This window comes from Parambassis ranga, chromosome 21 (genome assembly GCF_900634625.1).
Source record: "Parambassis ranga chromosome 21, fParRan2.1, whole genome shotgun sequence".
Classification (NCBI taxonomy): domain Eukaryota; kingdom Metazoa; phylum Chordata; class Actinopteri; family Ambassidae; genus Parambassis; species Parambassis ranga.
The window spans coordinates 21076923-21100099 of NC_041041.1; the positions used below are offsets into that span (position 1 = coordinate 21076923).

The following is a 23177-nucleotide window of genomic DNA, read 5'->3' on the forward strand; positions in this document are numbered from 1 at the left end:
CCAAATGAAAGCCGGCTAAACTCACGGTAGAGTCCGGTATGTTTGCGTGCAGCCACGTCTCTGTAAAGCACATTACAGACGCCTGATGAAACACACACTCGCTCTTTGTGAGAGATGTTAACTCTTCCATCTTATTACCCAGTGATCTAACATTATCCATGATGATAGAAGGAAGATTTGGCTTGTATCTTCTTTTCCTCAGTTGTCTTCTTTTGCCCCCTCTGCTTCTGCGTTGTTTCCTCCTCAGCTCTTTGGGGATTTCGTGTCGCTGGCCATACAGCCCGCTGTGCTGGAGATTCATCAGCTGATCCCTGGTGTAAACAATGGAGCCCTGGCGTGTTTCCGTCACGGCCGAGACGCGGCATGATAGAAGTGCTCCAAAAGCGATGAAGACCACAAAGAAAGTCCGAAAAAGACGCATTATTTCAGTGCCTGACCGCTTATACTTCGATTTAGTACGAAGTAGAGTGTTTAGAGTAGAAATAAATTACGAAAAACAACTTAATACACCCGCGGTGTGCGGAGCTTCTCTGGCTGGCTGCTACCTCGAGGCCGCGCCGGAAGCTGCTCATTATTGCAATTGCTTGCATGTATCAAAAAAACTGATGTACAAACAATCACCAACATTACCCAGAGGTTTCTGAAGAGCTGTTTCAAGTCCTTGTGGAAACAATTGGCCACTGCTATCATGGCAGTGTCTGAGTCTGCCTAAACTCCTGATTAATCCAAACCAAGTGGCATCCTCTGGGGCTGATACCAGAAAACCAAAGTAGTATTGAGGTGGGTGGACTGTCGAGCAAGCAAGAAAGGATTTGTGATTTGAGTCGGCAACCGCTTGTCAAAGTAATCACACTGATACATTTCTGAGTCTGGTCTAAAATTCAATCATTTATGTAACCTCTATCGTCTATCGTCAACAAGGAGACACAAGAGAAAGTGAAACAACTTTAAGAACCCGTTTACATATAGCTGGGTATTTTGAAAAATGAATGCTTCCCTTACTAGACTACAGCTTCTCTGGCAGCCATACTACACAAAAAGGTTGCACAAACTGACACGCAGACTGCCGCAAACTCTGTTTTTCTTCGTTTTTGTCAGTTCACATGGAAGTGCGAATACGGCGTTTTCCAAAGTCTCCACTTTTGCCAAAGTTTTTAGAAAGATTCGTTTTCAGAGGCAAAAACTCTGTTTATGTGTAAATGAAAGATACAAATGAAAGGAAAAGTCTTCGTTTTATAAAATACCCGGTGTGTAAACAGGGTCTAAAAATAAAACAGGAAACAACCAAGACAGGTTAAAATAAACCAAGAAAATACAAATATTCCAAACAACACAATGGAAAACCAATGATTAAAAGTAAAACAAAACCAACCAAATAAGGGATCATGATATACAGGTTTTAAAAATGCCAAACTCCATTCACTGCAAAGACATCAGTTCTTGTTTGTGCAAATGAACACACCAATCAACAGATTAAAATGAGTATTATGAGTATGTAGGGAAGTATTTGTAACCTCCGTCTTTTAATGTTAGACTACGAAGTCTAACTATGAAGAGTAAAGCTTCTGATAGAAATGACACTGACTGGACTAAGAGAAAAATGATCGATGATGTTTATGGAGAGCTCTCTGCTGCCCACATTTTACAAAACCCTAGTTTAAGTGCACAATGAAAATTGCACTCAGCGTTCTTGGTTTTGATGCTGATGTTTTTCTCGTAATGACTTTTCAAAGAGTAAAATCTCTGCAATATTCTCATGTTTTAAAGTACCCACAAAGCAGTCTGTTTTATCATATGAAGAAATCATCAGTGAGCCGACAGCATACATTTGAGCCCATACTGTACGTGTTCTTTGACACATCTTCATTCATCATTCAGGTCTCGGTCTTACTGGTGAAAGGCTTGATGGTTGCAGAATTTATGAGAGGCCGATTTTCTCTTTCCACTTGCCCTTTACTTCCCATCTTCAGATTTGAGATGTCTCTCAGCAGGAGAGCTGTTTCCTCTGCTCAGTCTTAAAGGCTGCGCTGCTCCAACAGCACTCCTGATCTCTCTCCCCTCTGATCTGCCATCAGATTGTGTCTCTTATTTTCTGTGTGTGTAACAGGGTTGTAGCATGTGGGTGTGTTTCAGAGGTTGTTTTGTTTTATCAGTGCATGAGTGTGCTGTGTGTTTCTGGTGTCTGTTTTTGTATTATATATAAATCTGTGACTAATGTGAGCAAGAACGCATGTGCAAGAGATTTTTGTGTGTACATAAGATTTTCGCTTTGCATATGCTTGTGCATAAAAAGCAAGAAAATCTGTGTGTATATTCACATTATGTAGCTGTAAACAGCTGATGCTGTTTGAGGCAGCTAATAAGAAATTTTAAAACTATTCTTATTCATTGCTTTAGAACAGACAGCAACAAAAAATAATCCTTGAGTGATGCTTATAAGAAATGTTTTATATCAGTTTCATACTGAGGTTTTCTTCTTCAAATCTCCTTTGTGCCTTTTTGTGGTCTGATCGTCATCGTGCATGTCAAATGTTAGAGAAAGGTGGGCCCAATAGGTGGTGAATATAATGCAAAAAATGAGCATTTAAACTTAGAAATGCTAAAGAGTCATCGGAAATCATTGGGTACTAATAAACTCTACATCCATTATACACCTGGTTGCCTAGAAATGCCTTTTGTTATACATGTTTTGAGTTTTGAATACACGTTGGAGCTGGTAGGTTAGTTAGATTAGCTGACTATTTAGTGATATAGGCACATAAATATATTGTACATATTATGGATGCTATTTATCAAAAACAAATAACAATGAGCCTTGTGATGGACTGGTGACCTGTCCAGGGTGTACCCCGCCTCTCACCCATAGCTAGCTGGGAGAGGCTCCAGCCCCCTGTGACCCTGCACTGCAGGACAAAGTGGGTTCAGATGATAGATAGATGGATATAACAATGAACAACTTACTGTTGAAATCTTTGCAAATCACCACCTAGAAACCTTGAATGACGTTAAAAATCTCTAAAGAGGGATATTTTATAACTGATCAGTCATGGTTCCATTTTATACACAGCGGTTTTAAGTGTGTTGATGAGCTGAACATAGATTTTACAAAATTTCTGTGCAGCTCAGTGAATTGTACTGGAATTGTTGGTGTGTGCTGTGCTTCAACATCTGTCATCACTTCTACATTCCCTCTTCCCTGCAGCTGCTTATAGGGTTTGAGAGTGGGACGATCGTACAGTGGGACCTCAGGGCCAAGAAGGCCGACTTCAGAATCTACTATGATGAGGTGAGCTCCAATCCTGCAATGTGAAAAAGCAATATACTACAATATATATAACACTTTCTAAAAAAAATCTCTTTTTTATAATGTTGTCATGTGGCTATGGCATCTTCAATACCTCATTTAATATATAATTTATAAAATATCAGGTTCCGTCTCTGTGGGGATGCCTTGTTAGAGCAGCAGGAAGCAGGACACATACAAAATATGAGAAAATTGAGAGTCGTGTAGAGGAAATTGCAAGAAACACAAGTCAAAAATAAGTCACAGTGGGGGGTGTATGTGTGAGAAAATTTATGCGGTCATCGTGGGGAAAAACTGGGCTGTTCGAAAGTTTGTGAACCCTTTAGAAATTTTCTATATTTCTGCATAAATGTGACCTAAAACATCAGCCATGTTTAAGTGGCAAAAGTAAACCTGAAGGTTTAGTTTATTGAAGGCCAAATTAGAATCCAGGTTTTTTCAATCAATGGAAGACATCAGTGAATTATCAGTGATCTATCAAAGATCTGGTCTTCACAACGTGTTTGTGGAAGTGTATAATTTCTAAGGACCTCATTCAAACAGTTGTTGCAGCTCATCAGGCTGGAAGAAGTTACACAACAAGATATTGGACTCAACACAGATTGTGTACAAATGGATTAATGTTGATGAATCCGCCATCAGGAGAAAAGTGAACAACCGTGGTGTGCATGGCAGAGGACCCTGCTGTACAAAAAGGACACTGCCTGTCTGCAGCAGAAGTTCATGTGGACAATTATGATGTGTTGGTCGCGATCGAAATGGCTCTTAGAACCGGCTCTTTGAAGTGAACCATCGAAACCGGCTCCTACCAGTTTCTTCCTTTTTTCTGTTCTAGCTACATACAGTTCTGTCTGTGTGTTCGCACTGAGCAGGAGGGGGGAGGCGTATAGGGGGTACAGAAACAACACACGTGTATGAGTGCGTGCATGCGAGCACACATACATGAGCAAGCGATTGATAGAACAGCCGCCACAAAGACAACACACTGGAAAGGTTAGAAAATGAATGACTGCCGGAAATGCAAAAAGTCTCATTTCATTGTTAATACAAAAGCAAGAGTGCACTTTGCAAGGTTCAAATCACACATCAAGCAGGCTAATTAACCTGCACAGCCTCATTAGAGCTGTACATCCATCAGTGCAGTCAAACAATCTCTGTTGTTTCACTGAATAAATGGTTATAATTTTACAGGTAATATAGACTGCATACAGGGCATACCCCACCTCTCACCCCTAGTTAGCTGGGATAGGCTCCAGCCCCCAGTGACCCTGCACTGCAGGACAAAGTGGGTTCAGATAATGGATGGATGGATGGATGGATGGAGACCTGAATAGAATGACCTGAATAGAATTATTTGGCTTAGAATTAATGACAATGCATTGCAGTATTTAAGCCTATTCTATCTGTTAAACATAGTGGTGGTAGTACCATAGTTTTACTGCATTTCATCCTGGATCATATGGTCACCTTTGATGGAACAATGAAAGTGAATTCCATAAGGCAATGTCAGACATCTGTCTGTGAGCTCCAGACAGAGTTGGTCATGCAGCAAGACAAAAACACCACAAAACAATGATTAAAGAAGAACAATGTTACTTTGTGGAATACTGTTGTGGAATCACCTGATTTATATAATTGTGTAAACAAATATTAAATGTCTTTTTAGATTCCTTGAAGGCTTGTAAATAGATAAAATACAAAGGTTACCTCTTCTACTATGCATTCAGTTCAATCGATATCCAGTCTTCAGGAGAACAAAACTTTTCTTTACAAGAACACAACAGCCTCCTGTCTGATCTTTTCACCATTTTCTCCTGATCCCATTAAATAGCAGAATTTAGCCTTTTTCTCTGCCAGCATTTTGAAGTGCAATTTTCATCTTTGAGCAACATCGACTTTTCCTTTTTTTTTAACAAGGCGTCTTTGTCATCAAATGCTGTATTTCACTGCCTGCCGACCAATTACTGCTCTTTGAAGAAGCAGTAATTGGGGAACCCAGGACAGTCCAGTCCAGGCAGTGTCTCTGACAGCCTGCACGGCACTGTCAGACAAAACAGGTGAAGACTGCAGCAGCACCAGGGAGCAATGGAGCGCAAAGATCAGACTGCTCTTTGTGTCTTGGTGTGTGTGAGGTGGACTACTGACAATGTGTGCAACAACACACAAATACATGTTTCGAGTGGTGCTCTCCTTACAGGACAATAAATAAATATAGAAGTGAGATTTCTTTGTAAATTGATTTATTTCAGACATTTAGCAGATTCACAATTATATATTTGGACTGGACCCAAATGCAAAACATTAAACAAATTTGCAAAAAGGACAGAAGCCAGAAGGAATGAAGCCACGAGGAAAGCCAGGAGGGAATGGCAGGCGAAGAAAAAAAACTCAGTTAGTCAAAAATCCAATGAAAGAAGGCACAAAGCAATCACAAAGGTTAGTTTAGGCTCAGAGGTAATCATCACAGTGGATGATGGAATGAACTGGCGAGAAGGCGCTGGAAGGCTGATCCTCTTATACACAGAGGCTGGCTGATTGTGAGCAGGTGTGTGCTCAATCAGTCAATGAAGACTGGAGCAGGGAGGAGCTATCAAGGAGATCACTGCCTAGAAACCAGGCCCATACAGAGCCACACACACACACACACACACACATAAAGAAAGAAAAAGAAAACGAGCAAGAGGAAAAAAAACAAAAACAACAGGGTAAACCACTCAAAACCATTACACACTGATCGGCCATAACATTATGAGCACCAACAGGTGAAGTGAATAACACTGATTATCTGGTTACCATGGTGACCTGTCAGAGGCACCTGTCATCTGGCAGAAAGTGGACATTTTGTCTTCATCTTTTGAACCAGAAAAAAAAATGGGCAGCAGAAGGATTTGAGCAACTTTAACAGGTGCTAATTAACAACGGCTACACCACTGAATCCAGGCATCTACATAACGGCAGCTCTTGTAGGGTGCTCTTAGTCTGCAGTGGTCAGCAACTGGCCAAGGGTAAAAAAAAGGGATGTGGACATGGGGAGAAAAGTGGTGGTGCCGTCCCATCCAACAAACAAGCTTAAATTGCTGATAAAGTCCATGCTGGTTCTGATAGAAAGGTGTAAGGACACACAGTACATCAGTTGTTTATGTGAATATATAGCTGCACAATAGTCAGGGGGTCCATGCTGACTGTTTCTACAGCTCAAAGCAGCTAAAATGGACATCAGAACTAGGCTGTGGAGTAATGGAGGAAGGTGGCCTGGTCTGATGAATCACATGTGCATCACTTATGGGAGGTTCAAGGTGTTGACTTGCCCTCCAAAGTCCTCAGATCTCAATCCAATTGATATGTTGTAGACAGAACCCACAACTTAAAAAGACTTAAAGCATCTGCTATTAATGTCTTGACAGATCACACCTTAAGAGGTTAATCTCAGTGTGCCCCTTTATCATATTAGCATTTCACAGCACCGATCCTCTCCACCTGTTGCCCCTCCTGTGAAGAGACAGTAGTGGAGAAACTAGTAAAAACAATTTAAACACACTTTAACACAGAAGTCTCCACTGAAAGAAAAAAAAAAACAGAAACATTCCAAGCTTCTTTACACAAAAGATGCAAATGAGAAAAAGTAATTCATGACCATGTAAGGCCAAATATCCTCTGACACTAGAATGCAGACTACACAATGCCATCATGACATTCTCTTGGGTCACGACCTCTGACATGATTGGTTGTAAATAGTGTTTTGCAGGAGCTTCTGTGAGGTAACAACAGCAGCTATAGGCCTTTCTTACATTAACTAATGTTTAACATTATGAATCACTATCAGGAGGAAACTGAAAACTATGCAATGGACAGCAAAGCTGCAAAGTAAAAGACGTTTATCGTGGAAGCACGGTGGTGGTAGTATGGTGGACAGCTTGCCATCTCTGACACAATGATGGATTCAGAGTGATACCACTTAATTACGTGGAAATTGTCAAGACACCTGTATAAGCTGAAACCAAAGAGAAAGTGGGTCATGCAATTAACAAAACAAAGTGGTTTTACAAAAGAAGAACAAATTAGATGAAGTCCTGACCTTAATTCAACTGAAAGATTGTAGAAGAACCTGAAACAAGCAGTTCATGAGAGGGACAACGTTTAGTCGCTGTTGTTGCTGCTGCTGTTGTTGTTGTTGTTCTCTTTGTCTACTGTAGGAGCAGCTCTACAATAAAAATACACTACCAATGATGAAGAATATAAATTGCTGCCACTGTCTCATTGTTACAGGCCATCCATTCAGTCAGCTGGCATCATGAAGGAAAGCAGTTCATGTGCAGTCACTCAGATGGCAGCCTGACACTATGGAACCTCAGAAACACCACCAAGCCATTCCAGGTCACCTTCCCTCATGGTGAGACACACACACAATCACACACACATACACACACACACACACACACACACACATACTTATGTTGGTCCCAAGCCAGTACTGGGTCAACAGGCTTAGATAGAAATGCTGGCTGGCTGGATTTATTGTAGAATAGATTAACGATAAGTTCTTTAAATTTACTTAGCAGTGGGTTTTATGAGACATGTTTGATTAAATATAATGTCTTAACCTGAAAAATCAGCTGCACTGGAAAGTGGACTGGAGTCTCCCTCACTGCTTCCACATGACATTATGTATAAATTTACAAACTCTTCCTTTGACTGGTCCCCCTGCAGTTTCTCTCCCGCTCTGGTGTGATTTGTGTACTGGCAGGGTTTCCTAACCTTGTCAGATTTCTACTCCCTCGCTGTGAGCTGTGATCTAAGGCAAAATCACAAAACAGGAAGGAAGCAGGGAAGGGACGCGGGGGACGGAATATGGCCTGAAGCCACGCTTAAATGCAAGCATTTGTTTGTGCCAGATATTTGTCAGATATTTCTTTTTTGTTTTTGTTTTTTTTGTTTTTTGGGAGGGGGGTGGTAGTGACAGGAAGAGAACAGAGAGATTTAAAACTAAGGGGAATGAAACAGAAGAAGAGTAAACTCTCATCTTCTGAGAGTACACCTCTCACTTTGCTCTCATTGTAAACAAATAAAATGAATCAGTCAGTCTTTTTGCACGCCCCGTGAGTTGCGTCTGCTCTGCTTGCTGTCACAAGTCATTTTCTGTGTGAGTTCAGTTTTCATCCTGTGTTGTAAAAAATCCATACAGAAATCTAAGCATCTAATATAAAATGAACCAGGAACCTTGTTTACTGCTTGGCGGCAGCACGTCACCCTCATTCTATTCAACAAATACAAACATAATGCCTCTAGCTGTTACTGTTGTCTTTTGTGTGTTGTCTTTTATACCTCCGTCTGTCCTCCTTCTTCTTGTCAACATGATATCTAAGACTGATTATGAATTGCTTCTCTGACTATAAATAAATGTAATACAAATGTCTCTGAGGTCTTTGAGGACTGACTTGCCACAGGGGTGAATACAGTTTTTGACACTTCCGCACGGGCTTCATTTCTCAGTCCCTGAGGCTTCCATGAGGATGATGGGCAGAGAATTGTCTGTGAGACCGTGCTATAGATTGCATAGGTGTGTCTGAGACAGAGAGAGAGAGACATCCATGCTGCCTTGCCTTTAAAACCCCTGTCGTTTGTACCTTTGCTAAGTTGAAGTTCCATCCCTGACACCATTAAACATGCTGGCAGTGGCATAGTATTCCCTTTGTGCTGTACTCTGCCACACGTACTTCTTTAAATATCAAAACCATGATATATGGACTCAGTAAGACACTAAATGTTGGCACAATATGGCCTTAATAAGTTTTAGAAAAGCAGTAAATATCATTTTATAATTCACTATGTAAAAATCCTGTGTGCCCAGCCCTAGCCTGGCTGCCTATAGGATCTCTGTTTGGACAAAATCTTAAACATAGATCATCTTACAGACAAGCTGCTTATAGAGTAGTACAGTAGTGCTTTAAAATATTGAACCAGCAGTAATAATAGCAAATGAAACACTGTATTAATCAAAGTAGATGAATACCAGAGCACACTTTTTAAACAATGCTTGAGTGGCTAAATTTAAAAGTAGTTACATTTGGGTTTTTGTCTGTTTTCTAAAAGCAGGAGCAGTGAAAATGTTTCAGTTTTTGAAATTCTGTTGCTTTCATATATTTTCCCTTTTGTTCAGACAGCTAGGCTTTTGTTCAGAGTACTATACCCATGAGAAAAAAACACCTTTCAGCTGAGAGACTCTGTCTTTGTATTAATCATTTTATTATGAGAAGACGCAGTAAAATAACTCTCTTTAATGCATTAACTCTGATAATGGATGGAAAGAAGGACTGGAAACACATCACAGTGCTCAAGTGGGACATGGGGGAGGGGGGCACACTTCATTTTCCAGGTGAAGCTGGAACTGTGTCAAGATCGTAATGAGACAAAACACAAGGCCTACATTCATTACAGCTGTAGAACAAAAAGCGTGGAGTAGTCCACTGGTCGGACAGATAATGCGCATTTGAATGGAGTTCAAATGTGCATTGCTCCTGGTAGAATCAAGAGAATTAATGAATAATCATCAGCATTATAATATTGCTAATTGCTGTAAATGTTTCTTTTACTTTAGGAAAGATACAGAAGGATGGAAGAAAGGAATCATGTAAACCCATACTCAAAGTGGAGTACAAGACCTCAAGAAACAGGTGTGTAATTTATTTTTTTTTCAGAAGAATCAAAGAATGTAATTTTCATTATTGTTGTTTTTATTTTTTTGCCACCCTTTTTTAAATCTGATATTATGACATATACTGAGAATAACATTGCAGTATGATGAGTATTTATATGTTGTTATAACACCTATGTTTACGGTTATTAGAATATGTAAAACCAATAGTACATTTTTTATGTATATGCACCAGGGCCGGCCCAAGACATATGCGAAATATGCGGTTGCTTAGGGCACCCAAGAGCACCAAAGTCCATGATAAAATATATATATATTATATTTTAAAAAATAACATTGATTAATACAAACGAGATGACATTACACATTCAGTAGTGTGTATTACAAACAGTGCAGCTTATAGGATGATGAAGCATCTGATGCTGAGGTGGTGGTATGAAATTTTGCATAGGGTCCCATAAAGGCTTGGGCCGGCCCTGATATGCATTTTCTATGTTTTTTTTTTATTATTATTTTAGGCCTATGGTTAATTAGAAGTTATTATTTTTCATTTTATTTTTAGTGACACCAGCAAACTGAGATTTTTATCATTGATATTACACATAATTTACACACATTTATATGGCCTAGATACTTATGCCAAAATATATGATTGTTTGAATTTCTAATATGATTTACACAATTTTTCTATCTTTAGTTACTATGTATTTCATACATGTTTAATGTTTGTATACATATGTTGCAGTTGCTTATGCACAGAACTTCTTAATGTCTTTTTTCCTTACACCTTAGCGAGCCTTTTGTCATCTTCTCTGGCGGTCTTTCATACGACAAGGCAGGCCGACGGCCAACGTTAACCATCATGCATGGGAAGGCCATCACTGTACTGGAGATGGACTATCCTATTGTAGAGTTCATGGTGCTCTGTGAGACTCCGTACAACAACGGTGAGTACAGTCAGAGTCAACAGCAAAACATAAAGAAAAAACTACCTGTTCAGGACCATGCATCCAGCAGCTAAAGAGACAGACAAAATAATAAATACAGAAAAGAAACAGAACGTAGAGGTTGTTGTTATGTCTTTAATCACAAATTGTTTTCTATTGCTACCAAACATCCCAGAAAAATAATCAGTTAATGCATTTTTTTTAAAAGAAAGCAATCATAATACACAATTACCAATGTGTTTGTCATATTTGCTGAAGATCCATGTGCTAATTAAAGCATAGGGGAATTATTAAACACATTCATAACACAATCCAGAAAATGTTGTGAAATTGCAATAAATGACTGTAACAGGTTTCTGATAAAAGCCCAGGTGACTCCTATCTGCTGTATGTGCATTAGTGTGCACTAAGTATGAATCCCTCCATGTTACAGAGGTCCAGGAGCCGTATGCTGTGGTGGTGCTTTTGGAGAAGGACTTAATCGTGGTGGATCTCACACAGAGCAAGTATGTCACTTTTGTCTACTTCTGACATAGGAGGCATACAAAACCATCCATTCATACACCGGGGGCCATGTTCATAAGGATTTCTAGCATTATGAGTAATAAAATGATAAGAAAGAAGGCAATTGCATAGCTAAGAGAATGGCACCAGTATTAAAGCCTGCTGTAGCCATTCCTATAACATGACAAAAATCATGGTCTATGGCCCAGGCTAACTACAGGTTTTATTAAACAGAAATGTTTAAGGCCATAAAGTGTCGGCCTGCTGATCCCAACTAGGAGCTGGTTCCTCATGGGAGGTGTCTGACAGTTAGGCTTTGCCTCCCATTCTACTTTTGGAGATTATGGGAACCAAATACACCTGAACTCTGGGAATGTTTGTAATGTGAATACATAGTGCTATTAGGTCTGGCGGTATGACAGAGCCTGGCCTTGTTGGTAAGAAGGACAAGGCTTTTCCTGAGGTGTTTAAGGACCAAAAACAATGGCCTCAATTTTGTCCAAATTTAACTGCATAAAATTAGTCAGTGAGATTACAAAGGAACCGGGTAACTTCTATGAATTCTAAGAAACTCAGATTTGGAGAAGAATAAGAATAAGTGGCGCATCTCCTCTAATTTTAGACCTCCTGTGTTTAAGATCTACTCTAAAGAAGTCGATCAATCAATTTAAAATACTACTATCATCCACCCTGTGAAAAGCTTTTTAAAAGCAAACACTTAATTTGGAACATTTAGTGCCATTTATAAGGTTTCTGAGTGGTAAGATAAGATCCGCTTTAAATGCAGGCACAGATGTTATCCTTTCAATAAAGACACCCCACTTTTCTCTTAGATTGAACATACCAGATATGACTTGCTTTCACTGTTGGGAATTACAAAGATGAAGGTGCTGATGTTTTGCAGCTTTGACAGATTAACACCTGAGGCTACAAGGAATACACTGGAGTAGCAGCACTCTTGGGTATTAATTAGATTGCCTTGTAAATTAGGTTACCTAATTGCAGCTGTTAGATATAAACGTGGCCTGATGACACCTAAAGTACTTGTTCAAATTGACTTTGACATTGTCAGCTCATCGATTAGATGCTTATTGTCTGTTAATTGTTTGTTATAAATAAGTGAGAAGCCTAAATCTTGATAGTGTAGATTTGATGGACACACATTAAATAAAGCCAATTATAGTCCTTACTTTTAGAAGTAATTGATTTTATCCTGCAGCTTCCCCGTCTTCGAGAACCCTTATCCCATGGACATCCATGAATCTCCAGTTACCTGCACGGCATACTTCGCAGACTGTCCTCCAGACATTATCCCCATCCTCTACTCTATAGGAGCCAAACACAAGAAGACCGGCTACAGCCAAAAGGTAAGGAGGTTGAATTTACCTCAGATAAGCACGACATATTACACTGTGTTGTTATTTATTTAACAAAAATGGAGAAGCCATGTGTGGGTGTGAATTTCACCATCAAATGCCCTTAATGAATTGATTGTCAGTAGGTGTAAGTGCCTTTATAAAAGTACAAGTTTAGGCAGTTTGCTGGTCTGCAACAAGGTGGAAAGACATGAGCAATGGTGTTGGTGAAACAGCCCATCTATCTGAGAAGATGCTTAGCATATTGGACGTCCATCAGATTATTCACAAATAGAAAGCATTCGTAACAGTTGCAGATCTAGCCAAGAGTGGATGTCCCAGCAAAGTGACCACAAGATCAGAACTGTATGCTAGACTCTACAGGTTTTAGTTAGCATGTTCAATTTTTTACAGCACAATTAGAGAAAGACTAATACGGTTTGTTTGAAAAGTTTACTAGGAGAAAGCCTTGTCTGTCTAAAAAGTACATGACACCACTGATTTCCAGCAATTACCACAAACAGTGTATATGTGGTGGAGGACAGATAATTTAAGCACCTTGCAGTGGACCATGAACTCCTCTGTATACCAGAGTGTTCTAGAGACAAATGTGAAGACATCTGTTTGACAGTTAAAGCTTGGTGGAAATTAGGTCATTCAACAGAACAATGATCCAAAGCACAGCAGCTGATCTACATCAGAATGACTGAAAAATAAAAGAATCAAGGTCTCAGAATGGTCTAGTCAAAGTCCAGGCATGTAATAGACTGATGAAGCCTTACAGAAAACCAACTTATTAATGCTAAAGGTGCTTTAGCAAGCTGTTAAATCATGGGATGGATGACATTTTTCACAGATAACCTTTTCATTTTGGCTTCATTTTTGTAAAAAAAAAAAAAATAATAATGGCACTGTAAGATGTTGTGCAATGTTTGCCTAATTTTAAGACAGCTGTGCTCTTTACTACACCATAGTATTTTATTGTTTGATGATTCGTTCTCTGTTCAGGCACAATAGATTCTCTTTCAGGTCAAAGGGACACGTGTAATGATGTGCCTGTAGCTTTAACATTTTTGATAAGAAATAATTTGCTTCTTATCTTTCAAGGTCACCAACATCACACTGTAAAGTTGAATGTCGGCCAGTAAATTCAGCCTTCTGTGATGATTGCTGCTGAACTTTTAGGAAATTATGGATTATCATGAACTCATTTTAATATGTCATTTTAATCAGACAGCTAGTGTTTTTCAGAAAATGAAACAGTATGATACTGTGTGAATAATGAATGAGCAGCAGGCTGTACTGGGACGAAAAGATATGAGTTTGTGTATATATATCTATATATATAGATATATAGATATATAGATAATATGCAATCTGTATGTGTCAGGAGTGGCCAATCAGTGGAGGAACGTGGACATTAGGCTCCCACACCTATCCGGAGATCATCATCACAGGGTAAGTCAAACATGCCACCACCATGACACCACTAAGATTTACACTTTGTATTTAGAGGGCTCTATGGTGTGCCAAACTTGGCCCACACTGCTTTGCAAGGGGTTGACAGAGATGTTAACCTGTTGTGAAGGTTTACACACTGGGTGGGGTCTGATCCTGGTAACACACACCGATATCAGTGGCAGCCCCAGTCCTTTGGGGCCAACATGAAGACATCTGTGGAGTAAACAAAGTCCTCAATATGCTTAAAATTTTGGGTTCAGGTGTGTATTTAACTACAGGAATGATGATTTTACACTTTAGGTACAACTGTTAAGCTGATCTAGTGAGATTTATACAACCATTGAGTGTTTACAGGGAAGGGTCTGGGAAAAAAAGAGGTACTATCCAGTGAGCAGCAGTTCTATGTTGATGCCAGAGGTCGGAGGAGAATGGCCAGACTGGTTGGAACTGGTTGATAGAAAGGCAGCAGTTACTTCCTTGACAAAAAAACAATGCAATTTTTCCATTGGCCTTTGGATTCTTGCTGAAGATAACTTTATCCCATGCTAGGTTGTGTATTGGGCAGCAAGGGCTCTCCATCAGTTCCGGTCTTTAGCGAGTTGCTCAGCTTCATCCCCAGACTATTTTTTGAACGTCAGTCTCCGGATGTTCCATGGGCTTCCTCGCTGACATCTTGGGCCATCTCACTGCTGTCTTTCATTTTCTATTGGAGGAATGGGGCATACTCCTTAGAAATTGTCAGTGATGTGGTTGAACTTTCGGATCTTTAAAGTTCAGTGTAGGAGCTTTTGCCAAAAGACGTCAACTTTTGACACTCGCTGGAATATATGGCGGTCACATAAAGAGCAATAAAAAGTTACATTTACTTAATATAGTTATGTCAACTATGGTCCCACAAATCTTGGTTGTTGTTCAAATGTGACTCAGAGTATGTAAGCCATTGCAACCATATGTTTTAAGTGCATTGAACTGAATCATGTTAATTAAATGTCACAAGGTAAACATTAGTTGAATTAACTAAACATCATTATGTTGAATTTACTAATTAAAGGCTGAATTAACCTAGTGTGATTAAATTCGAATTTACAATTAGTATCACACTGCAAACATTTTTTAACAAACAAAAATTCCCAAAACTTTCTTTCTTGTTACTCATGAAGTTTGTTGTGGGCTATAAACAAAAGAATGTTACAACTTACTGTGTACTCTATTACAAGGCTGCCAGGCTTCTCATTGAAGTAGATCCACAATGCTTTCAGGATGCATTCCCATCTGGTGGAGAACACACCAAGGATTTTGAATAAATCATTCAAACTTTAAAATCAAGATGATGGCAAGCCAGCAACAGAGCAAAAAAACAGTGGATGAAACCTGTAAGACTTTGTGTCGATGAAGATTCTCAGTCATCCAGGTCATTTTCATTTAAAAGTTTGAAGCAAGGCTGGACTTGTAGAGTTTTCTTTAAGACGTTTTTAAAGACATATTTTTCATATGTACATATTAAATATACAAACATTGTCGATGGCCCTCCTTTCTTTTTGAACACCCTCATCAGCTGGCTGGAGCAGTGATCCAGTTGGGACATCAAGGTTGACATCAAGGGCACCGAAAAAAAAAAAAACTAACTGAATCTAACACAAGTAAAGGTATGAATACATTTAGAAAAGAAACACACATTACCTCATACTCAGAAAACAGTGCTGGCCATATGTTTTGAACTCTGCAATGACTTCATGTCTTCTATAAGCAAAGGTTCTTTCCATCTAACTTTTAATTAGCTGTTGATTGTTCTTCTAAACTTCCACCAATAGTGCTTGCCTTTTTTCTTTGAGGCTCTCTGTTTTTTTTCCACCTGCAGGATGATAAAGACAGTAACTAACCTCGCCTTTTTGTGGCTTTTTCGCCCGATTAGGACTTTGACTAGTGGCACCTCTCTCTACTTTTACAGCACTGATGCTCAGTTCTGGGCAGCCACCTCAGTTTCTCAGTCTTGTGCGGTAGTTTGCCATTTTGTACTTCAAACTGATCTTCCATTCATAGTAGCCTGCGACGGATCCTTGCTGAATCTCTTCTTTAATGTCTTCTGCTAAATCAGGTATTCCATTGACCAAAGTTTAATTTTGCAGCGTTGTCAACCCCAACTATAACTCTTGCAGAGTTGCAGCCATCTTGTGTTTATTCTGAAACAAACAAAAACGAACACAACAAAAGGTATATTTCTTCAGAAAGACTTTAAAGATGTAAAGTAATACATTTAAAACATTTTCTGCATCTACAAATCGCTTAAGTGACCCTTTGCATGGATCCCACATTGTAGTCAGCCATACGACACCGGTCAGCGAGTTCCTTCAAATCAACTGCTGCAAGGTTTCTTGTTGGATGCAACTCAAAAGCTTGATGATAATACTACCACTACTACTACTAATAATAATACATTTGATTTGTTGGCACCTTGTTTGACACAAAGTCACCTTACATTAAAATTCATTTCAGAAACACAGGACACGGTTAGTGACATAAATATAGTTGATAGTGCTCTCTATACTATGACCCCAGTTTTTTAAACAATGTCAAATCATTTCTTATGATGAACAGCTGCATTATTTCTGAAAATTCTGCTAGACCCCCACATGATCCACACACAACTAGCATGCCTTTTTTGTAGTTAATGCAATTTACAGAAGGAATTTCAGAGTACTTCTGGGCAAGTATGTTCACAACATCCTAATTAAGGAAATCAATGGGGACTTATGAGATGTGTGCAGCTGCTAGAGAATATGTAACTATTAACTGATGCTTTGTAGCTAGAGAAAAGTTAATGTTCCTGAAGTTATTCGTATGCCTAACAACCTGCTTAAAAAAGCTGCATTTGGCTTCAAACGCATAGTCCATAATGCTACAAGTGGAGCAAAACACTTGATCATTTTTTGATATTGCTCCAGAAAATGGTGTTTAGGCAAAGGTGAGCGGGTGAGCTTGTTCACAAAAATCTTTTTTAGCCTGTTTTCATGTCAGATGTTTACCCTCTCAAAGTATATGACCAACCACAAAAACAGATAAATACTTACATGGTTGAGAGAAAGGTACATTTTACAATATACTACTAAGTAACGTTCGGTACTCTCCTTATAATTGATGGCTGAAGAGGGACTGCGGTAACATTAGCGCAGGTGCTGTAGAGCAGTGTAATGACATCTCTTCATACGTGCTGTGCATGCACAACTACGGAAATCAGAAATCATTTTACATGAGCAGGTTTGCCTTGATTTCAATCAGCAGTATTACATCAGATGTTATTATTTGAATGCAATGAAACCTGCTGGTTAGCAAGTCAAAATATAAAAAGATCAAAGTAATTTGATCATAGCTCTATTCTATAATGCAAACAATACCATTGTTTGCTTCAGTGCATTAATTAGAAATACATGAAGTTTATTTTACTGTCTTTGTAGTGGTTTCAGCAATAACCACTTGTGTTAAGCACAGTCTTTATTTCAGCTCTATCAACAAACCTATTGACTTTAGGATGAGCACCCAAAAGGGCTAAATACACTACAAACACTTTTCAGGTTAGGACTCATTCCTGTAACACTGAATAATAATCATGGAACCATCCTGCCATGTATCAGCTTTTTAGGCTTCAAGCTGCTGCTGCTGCTGCTGCTGTAATGGTGTGGGGGAGATTTTTTTGGCCTCTTAGTCGAGGATAAATTACTAAACAGGCCTTCCAGGCACAGGCCCAAGGGCCCAGGAGCTCAGGGGGCCCTGAAACCTAAGTCTGTGCAGTACTATGTTATTGAAACTGAAATCTTTTCGTTTACTGTACTGTATCCATCCTGATATGTTAATGGGGCCCTGTAGCCAGGTAACACTGGTTATGGTATACAATCTACCTTCATAGGGTCACTCCATTCAATAACATGTGGCATGTTATTGCCATATATCTTATGGGCCCCCCCAATCCAGTGGTGGAATGTAACTAAGTATTTTTACTTCCTTACTGTACTTCAGTAATTTTTTATGTATTTGTACTTTACTTAAGTAAAAGTAATAGTACTATATATAATACTTTAAACCTTTAATCCATTACATTTTGCCGCTATTATTTGTACTTTCTACTCCACTACAAATTTTTACAATGTCTGTAGTTACAAGTACATTTATGAATACAGTTGTGTTTATACACATATAAACTGTGCTGGACTGTACTGCTGGACTGATGTGAGGTCAGACATGAAGGTGGTGTGATGCTGCGAGCTGTGTTTCTATAATGAGCCTCAGTCATGATGCCGGTGCTCTAGCTCAGTTAGCTAACTAGTTAGCTAATGTCTGCTAACTCAAATCCATCCATTGTCTGATTAACAGTAATCATAACATGAATCTACAGCAGGAACACTGACACAGTAAAAATGCTGAATGCCTGTTTATTATTAGCAGCCTCTCTGTTCACTTGATGCCCACAGCCTGCCTCATGACACACAGACCTGTCCATAGCTGCTTCTGGGTACTGAAAATGTAAATTAACTACACATTTTAATTTTAAGATGATTTCTTTGATTATTTTAACTTGTTCATATATCCTTTGCAATGGAAATCAAATATATGTATTCAGTGCTTTTAATACTTTAAGTACATTTAAAAAAGTACTTAACTACTTTTATGCTTACTTTTACTTAAGTAGGATTGTTGATGTAGCACTTCTACTTTTACTTAAGTATATATTTTGCTGAGTGTTTGTACTTTAAACCTTAATTTAAAGCTTCAGTACTTCCTCCACCACTGCCCCAATCAACTAACCCTTAATAGGACCTAAATCATATACAATGTGTGATGTTACTTTTTGTTTGTTTGGGGCCCATTGGCTCATGTGCCTGCCCTTAGTACCTGAGTACTGTTGCTGGCCATGCCTATGCTTTTATGAGCACAGTTGTCTAGTAGCTACTGCTGGATTACAAAACTCAGATAATATCATTCGTGACAGTGATTTCACTGCAATAAAATGTCCACCATACAGATGTCCAGCCAAGAAACCTGCAACAAATTTGTCATGCTAACATTTCAATATTGAGTGGTAAGGTGTTTCTAATAAAGTGGCCCATGAGTGTGTGTTTGACTATATATGAATATATGAGAAAGAAGAAAGGTGAAAGATGTACATTTCCTAATCTTCTCTAAAAATATTAACTCATTTTTTTTTCTTTCGTTCAGACACGCCGACGGATCCATTAAATTTTGGGATGCATCTGCAAGTAAGTCCTTTTTCTCTAAACTTGTCTTTCATCCTCACAGCTTCACTAAAGTGATACATTTTGTTCCACTCTGGATTTTGTTACACAACACCCTGAAATAAACATTTTTGTTTTTTTCCCTCTGTATTCCATGATGAGTAATTTCAGATTTGCCACGGGCTTGAAAGAAAGCCAAGCAAAGCAAATTAATAGCACTTGTGCGATAGGAGACACTCCACAACAAATTAGGCACATCGCCGGCGGTAGAGTCACAAATTGGTACAAACTTAAAAAGGATGTACATGTGTGGTTTTCTGAAAATCTTTGGGAACAAATGCTTTGAACGTATTCAGTTTTCCAACTAAATAGACCAAGAAACTCACATGCTAACCTTACATTTTTCGCTCACGCTTACACAAATTTAAGTGTTCATTTCCAACCACTGCAGCATGTTTTTTTCTGTTGTTTCTGGATAAAGGCAGGGTACCAGAGAGGAAAGGTGGAATGGAATATAAATGAGAAAGCTACGGTTAAAATCGCTTTCCTCTCAGCCAGTCACATTACTTGCCTAATGCATTTTACACAGCTGTACGGGGGAATATATCTCACCAAATGGAGAGGAGATAACATTTCAGCATTATTGTTCATGTCTGGATGGTGGAGAAGAGGAAGATGTGAGAACACTCACACAACTGAAGCTCAGAATAAGACAAAAACACATGTAGGATGGATGAAACTAGAGAGGATGATCTCGTTTGTCCCCTGTGTCCTTAGTTACCAGTCCATGAGGCTAACCAGGTGGTTTATATTTGGGTCATTATTAAGAGCTTTGTAGTGTGGACATCACTGTAACAGCTCTCCTGCCTCCATGTTGAATATGTGAATGTGTTCTTAAGCCTTCCTCTAATGCTAACATCTGCTCGCCAAATGTACATTCAACAAAAATATAAACGCAACACTTTTGTTTTTGCTCCCATGTTTCATGAGATGGACTTGAAGATCTAAACTTCATTCCAGATACACAATATTACCATTCCTCTCAAACATTGTTCACAAATCTGTCTAAATGTGTGATAGTGAGCACTTCTGCTTTGCTGAGATAATCCATCCCACCTCACAGGTGTGCCACATCAAGATGCTGATCTGACATCATGATTAGTGCACAGGTGTACCTCAAACTGCCCACAATAAAAGGCCACCCTGAAATGTGCAGTTTTGTCTCACAGCAAAATGCCACAGATGCCACAAGCATTGAGGGAGTGTGCAATTGGCATGCTTACAGCAGGAATGTCAACCAGATCTGTTGCTCGTGCATTGAATGTTCATTTCTCCACCATAAGCCGTCTCCAAAGGCGTTTCAGAGAATATGGCAGTACATCCAACCGGCCTCACAACCGCAGACCACGAGTAACCACACCAGCCCAGGACCTCCACATCCAGCAGGTTCACCTCCGAGATCGTCTGAGACCAGCCACTCAGACAGCTGCTGAAACAATTGGTTTGCATAACCAAACAATTTCTGCACAAACTGTCAGAAACCGTCTCAGGGAAGCTCAACTGCATGCTCGTCGTCCTCATCGGGGTCTTAACCTGACTCCAGATCGTCGCCGTAACAGACTTGAGTGGGCAAATGCTCACATTCGATGGCGTCTAGCACGTTGGAGAGGTGTTCTCTTCACGGATGAATCTCAGTTTACATTGTTCAGGGCAGATGGCAGACAGCGTGTGTGGCGTCGTGTGGGTGAGCGCTTTGCTGATGTCAATGTTGTGGATCGAGTGGCCCATGGTGGTGGTGGGGTCATGGTATGGGCAGGCATCTGTTATGGATGAAGAACACAGGTGCATTTTATTGATGGCATTTTGAATGCACCGTGATGATACCGTGATGAGATCCTGAGGCCCATTGTTGTGCCATACATCCATGAACATCACCTCATGTTTCAGCAAGATAATGCACGGCCCCATGTTGCAAGGATCTGTACACAATTCTTGGAAGCTGAAAATGTCCCAGTTCTTGCATGGCCAGCATACTCACTGGACATGTCACCCATTGAACATGTTTGGGATGTGCTTGACCGGCGTATATGACAGCGTGCACCAGTTCCCACTAATATCCAGCAACTTCGCACAGCCATTGAAGAGGAGTGGACCAACATTCCACAGGCCACAATAGACAATCTGATAAACTCTATGCGAAGAAGATGTGTTGCACTGCATGAGGCAAATGGTGGTCACACCAGATACTGACTGGTTCTGAGTCCCCAGACCGCCAATAAAGCAGAAACAAAATGCACATTTCAGGGTGGCCTTTTATTGTGGGCAGTTTGAGGTACACCTGTGCACTAATCATGATGTCAGATCAGCATCTTGATGTGGCACACCTGTGAGGTGGGATGGATTATCTCAGCAAAGCAGAAGTGCTCACTATCACACATTTAGACAGATTTGTGAACAATGTTTGAGAGGAATGGTAATATTGTGTATCTGATCATCATCTCATGAAACATGGGAGCAAAAACAAAAGTGTTGCGTTTATATTTTGTATGTAGACAGTAAGCCACCACAGTCCAGTCCATTAAGCATTTGTTAAGTAGGGTGAAGGGTGATGAGGTCAGAACAGGCAGATCCTTCCACAAGCCTAAAACTTTTGCTTAACAGTGTGGCATAACATCAGTAAGCTTATAGAGCAGCCTACGTACTAGCACTGGGCCACACTTTTGTACAAATGGGCAAAAGTGGAATTGCATCAGAATCAGAATTACTTTATTAAATTGAAATAATGAAATATAAGAAAATATATAATATTAAATACCTAGATAGCATTTACATCCCTGAGTTGTATCTAAAGAACATATTTACTATTGTATATAAACCTTTACATAGTAAAGAGCATGACATGAATGTACCAGTATGCATATACAGTGTCTGAGTGACTGTTACAGTTCAGTAGTTTGATCGAGACAGACAGGAATGACTTCCTGTGTCTCTCAGTGGTGCATCGTGGGAGTCGGAGTCTGTTGCTGAACGAGCTCCTATCATATCTGTATATACAATTGATGATTAATATTAACTGCAGACTATGATGCTGCAACATGGTGACAGCCAGAGTCTCCCACAGTGACTCAAAACAGCTCTTCAGAAACCTATGGCTGATGTCACTGACAGTTTGTCCGTATTAATATACAGTGTAAGTTCTGATCACAATAATAAGTCTCAAAACTCAAAAGATTATTTATTACTGACAATTAATCCAAAAAGACAGGTTTGTATAGACATGGTCTGCCAAATGGCTTTTATTGTTTTTGCACTTAGTTTCCAACACAGTATTTTCATTTCAATTCATTTCTCTAACTAGTCACGCTGCAGATGTTGTACAAGCTGAAGACCTCCAAAGTGTTTGAAAAACCGAAGCCTGGCGAAGGCCGGGCCGCCGAGCTGGTGGAAGAAGACCCCTTCGCCATTCAGATGGTCAGCTGGTGTCCTCAGAGTCGCATCTTCTGCATCGTCGGCATCTCAGCTCACATCATCCTGTACCGCTTCAGCAAATACGATGCCAACACTCAAATAGTGGTGAGTTAAACCAGGATAAAAATAAAAGTTGGAGCAACCTGGTGGTTTTGTGCATCATCAAGTCCACTGTTATTATTATTATTATTATTATATTGTTTTTCTCTCTCTGGGTGTAGTTGATTGAGGCTTTTGTTATGATGGCTGTCATGGATTCAT

The 23177-nt window shown here is 39.6% G+C and overlaps 1 protein-coding gene across 2 annotated transcripts in view; it reads left to right on the forward strand.

Annotated features, from left to right (window-relative positions):
* stxbp5l (syntaxin binding protein 5L) overlaps nt 1-23177 on the forward strand; it is a 160573-nt gene that overhangs the window by 95293 nt on the left and 42103 nt on the right. For both annotated transcript variants that reach the window (XM_028394267.1, XM_028394268.1), the window contains exons 7-15: nt 3203-3286; nt 7571-7694; nt 9900-9975; nt 10749-10903; nt 11337-11409; nt 12627-12774; nt 14153-14220; nt 19432-19472; nt 22807-23021. In XM_028394267.1, coding sequence (XP_028250068.1) covers nt 3203-3286; nt 7571-7694; nt 9900-9975; nt 10749-10903; nt 11337-11409; nt 12627-12774; nt 14153-14220; nt 19432-19472; nt 22807-23021 — 984 coding nt within the window. The remainder of the gene's footprint in view (nt 1-3202; nt 3287-7570; nt 7695-9899; nt 9976-10748; nt 10904-11336; nt 11410-12626; nt 12775-14152; nt 14221-19431; nt 19473-22806; nt 23022-23177) is intronic.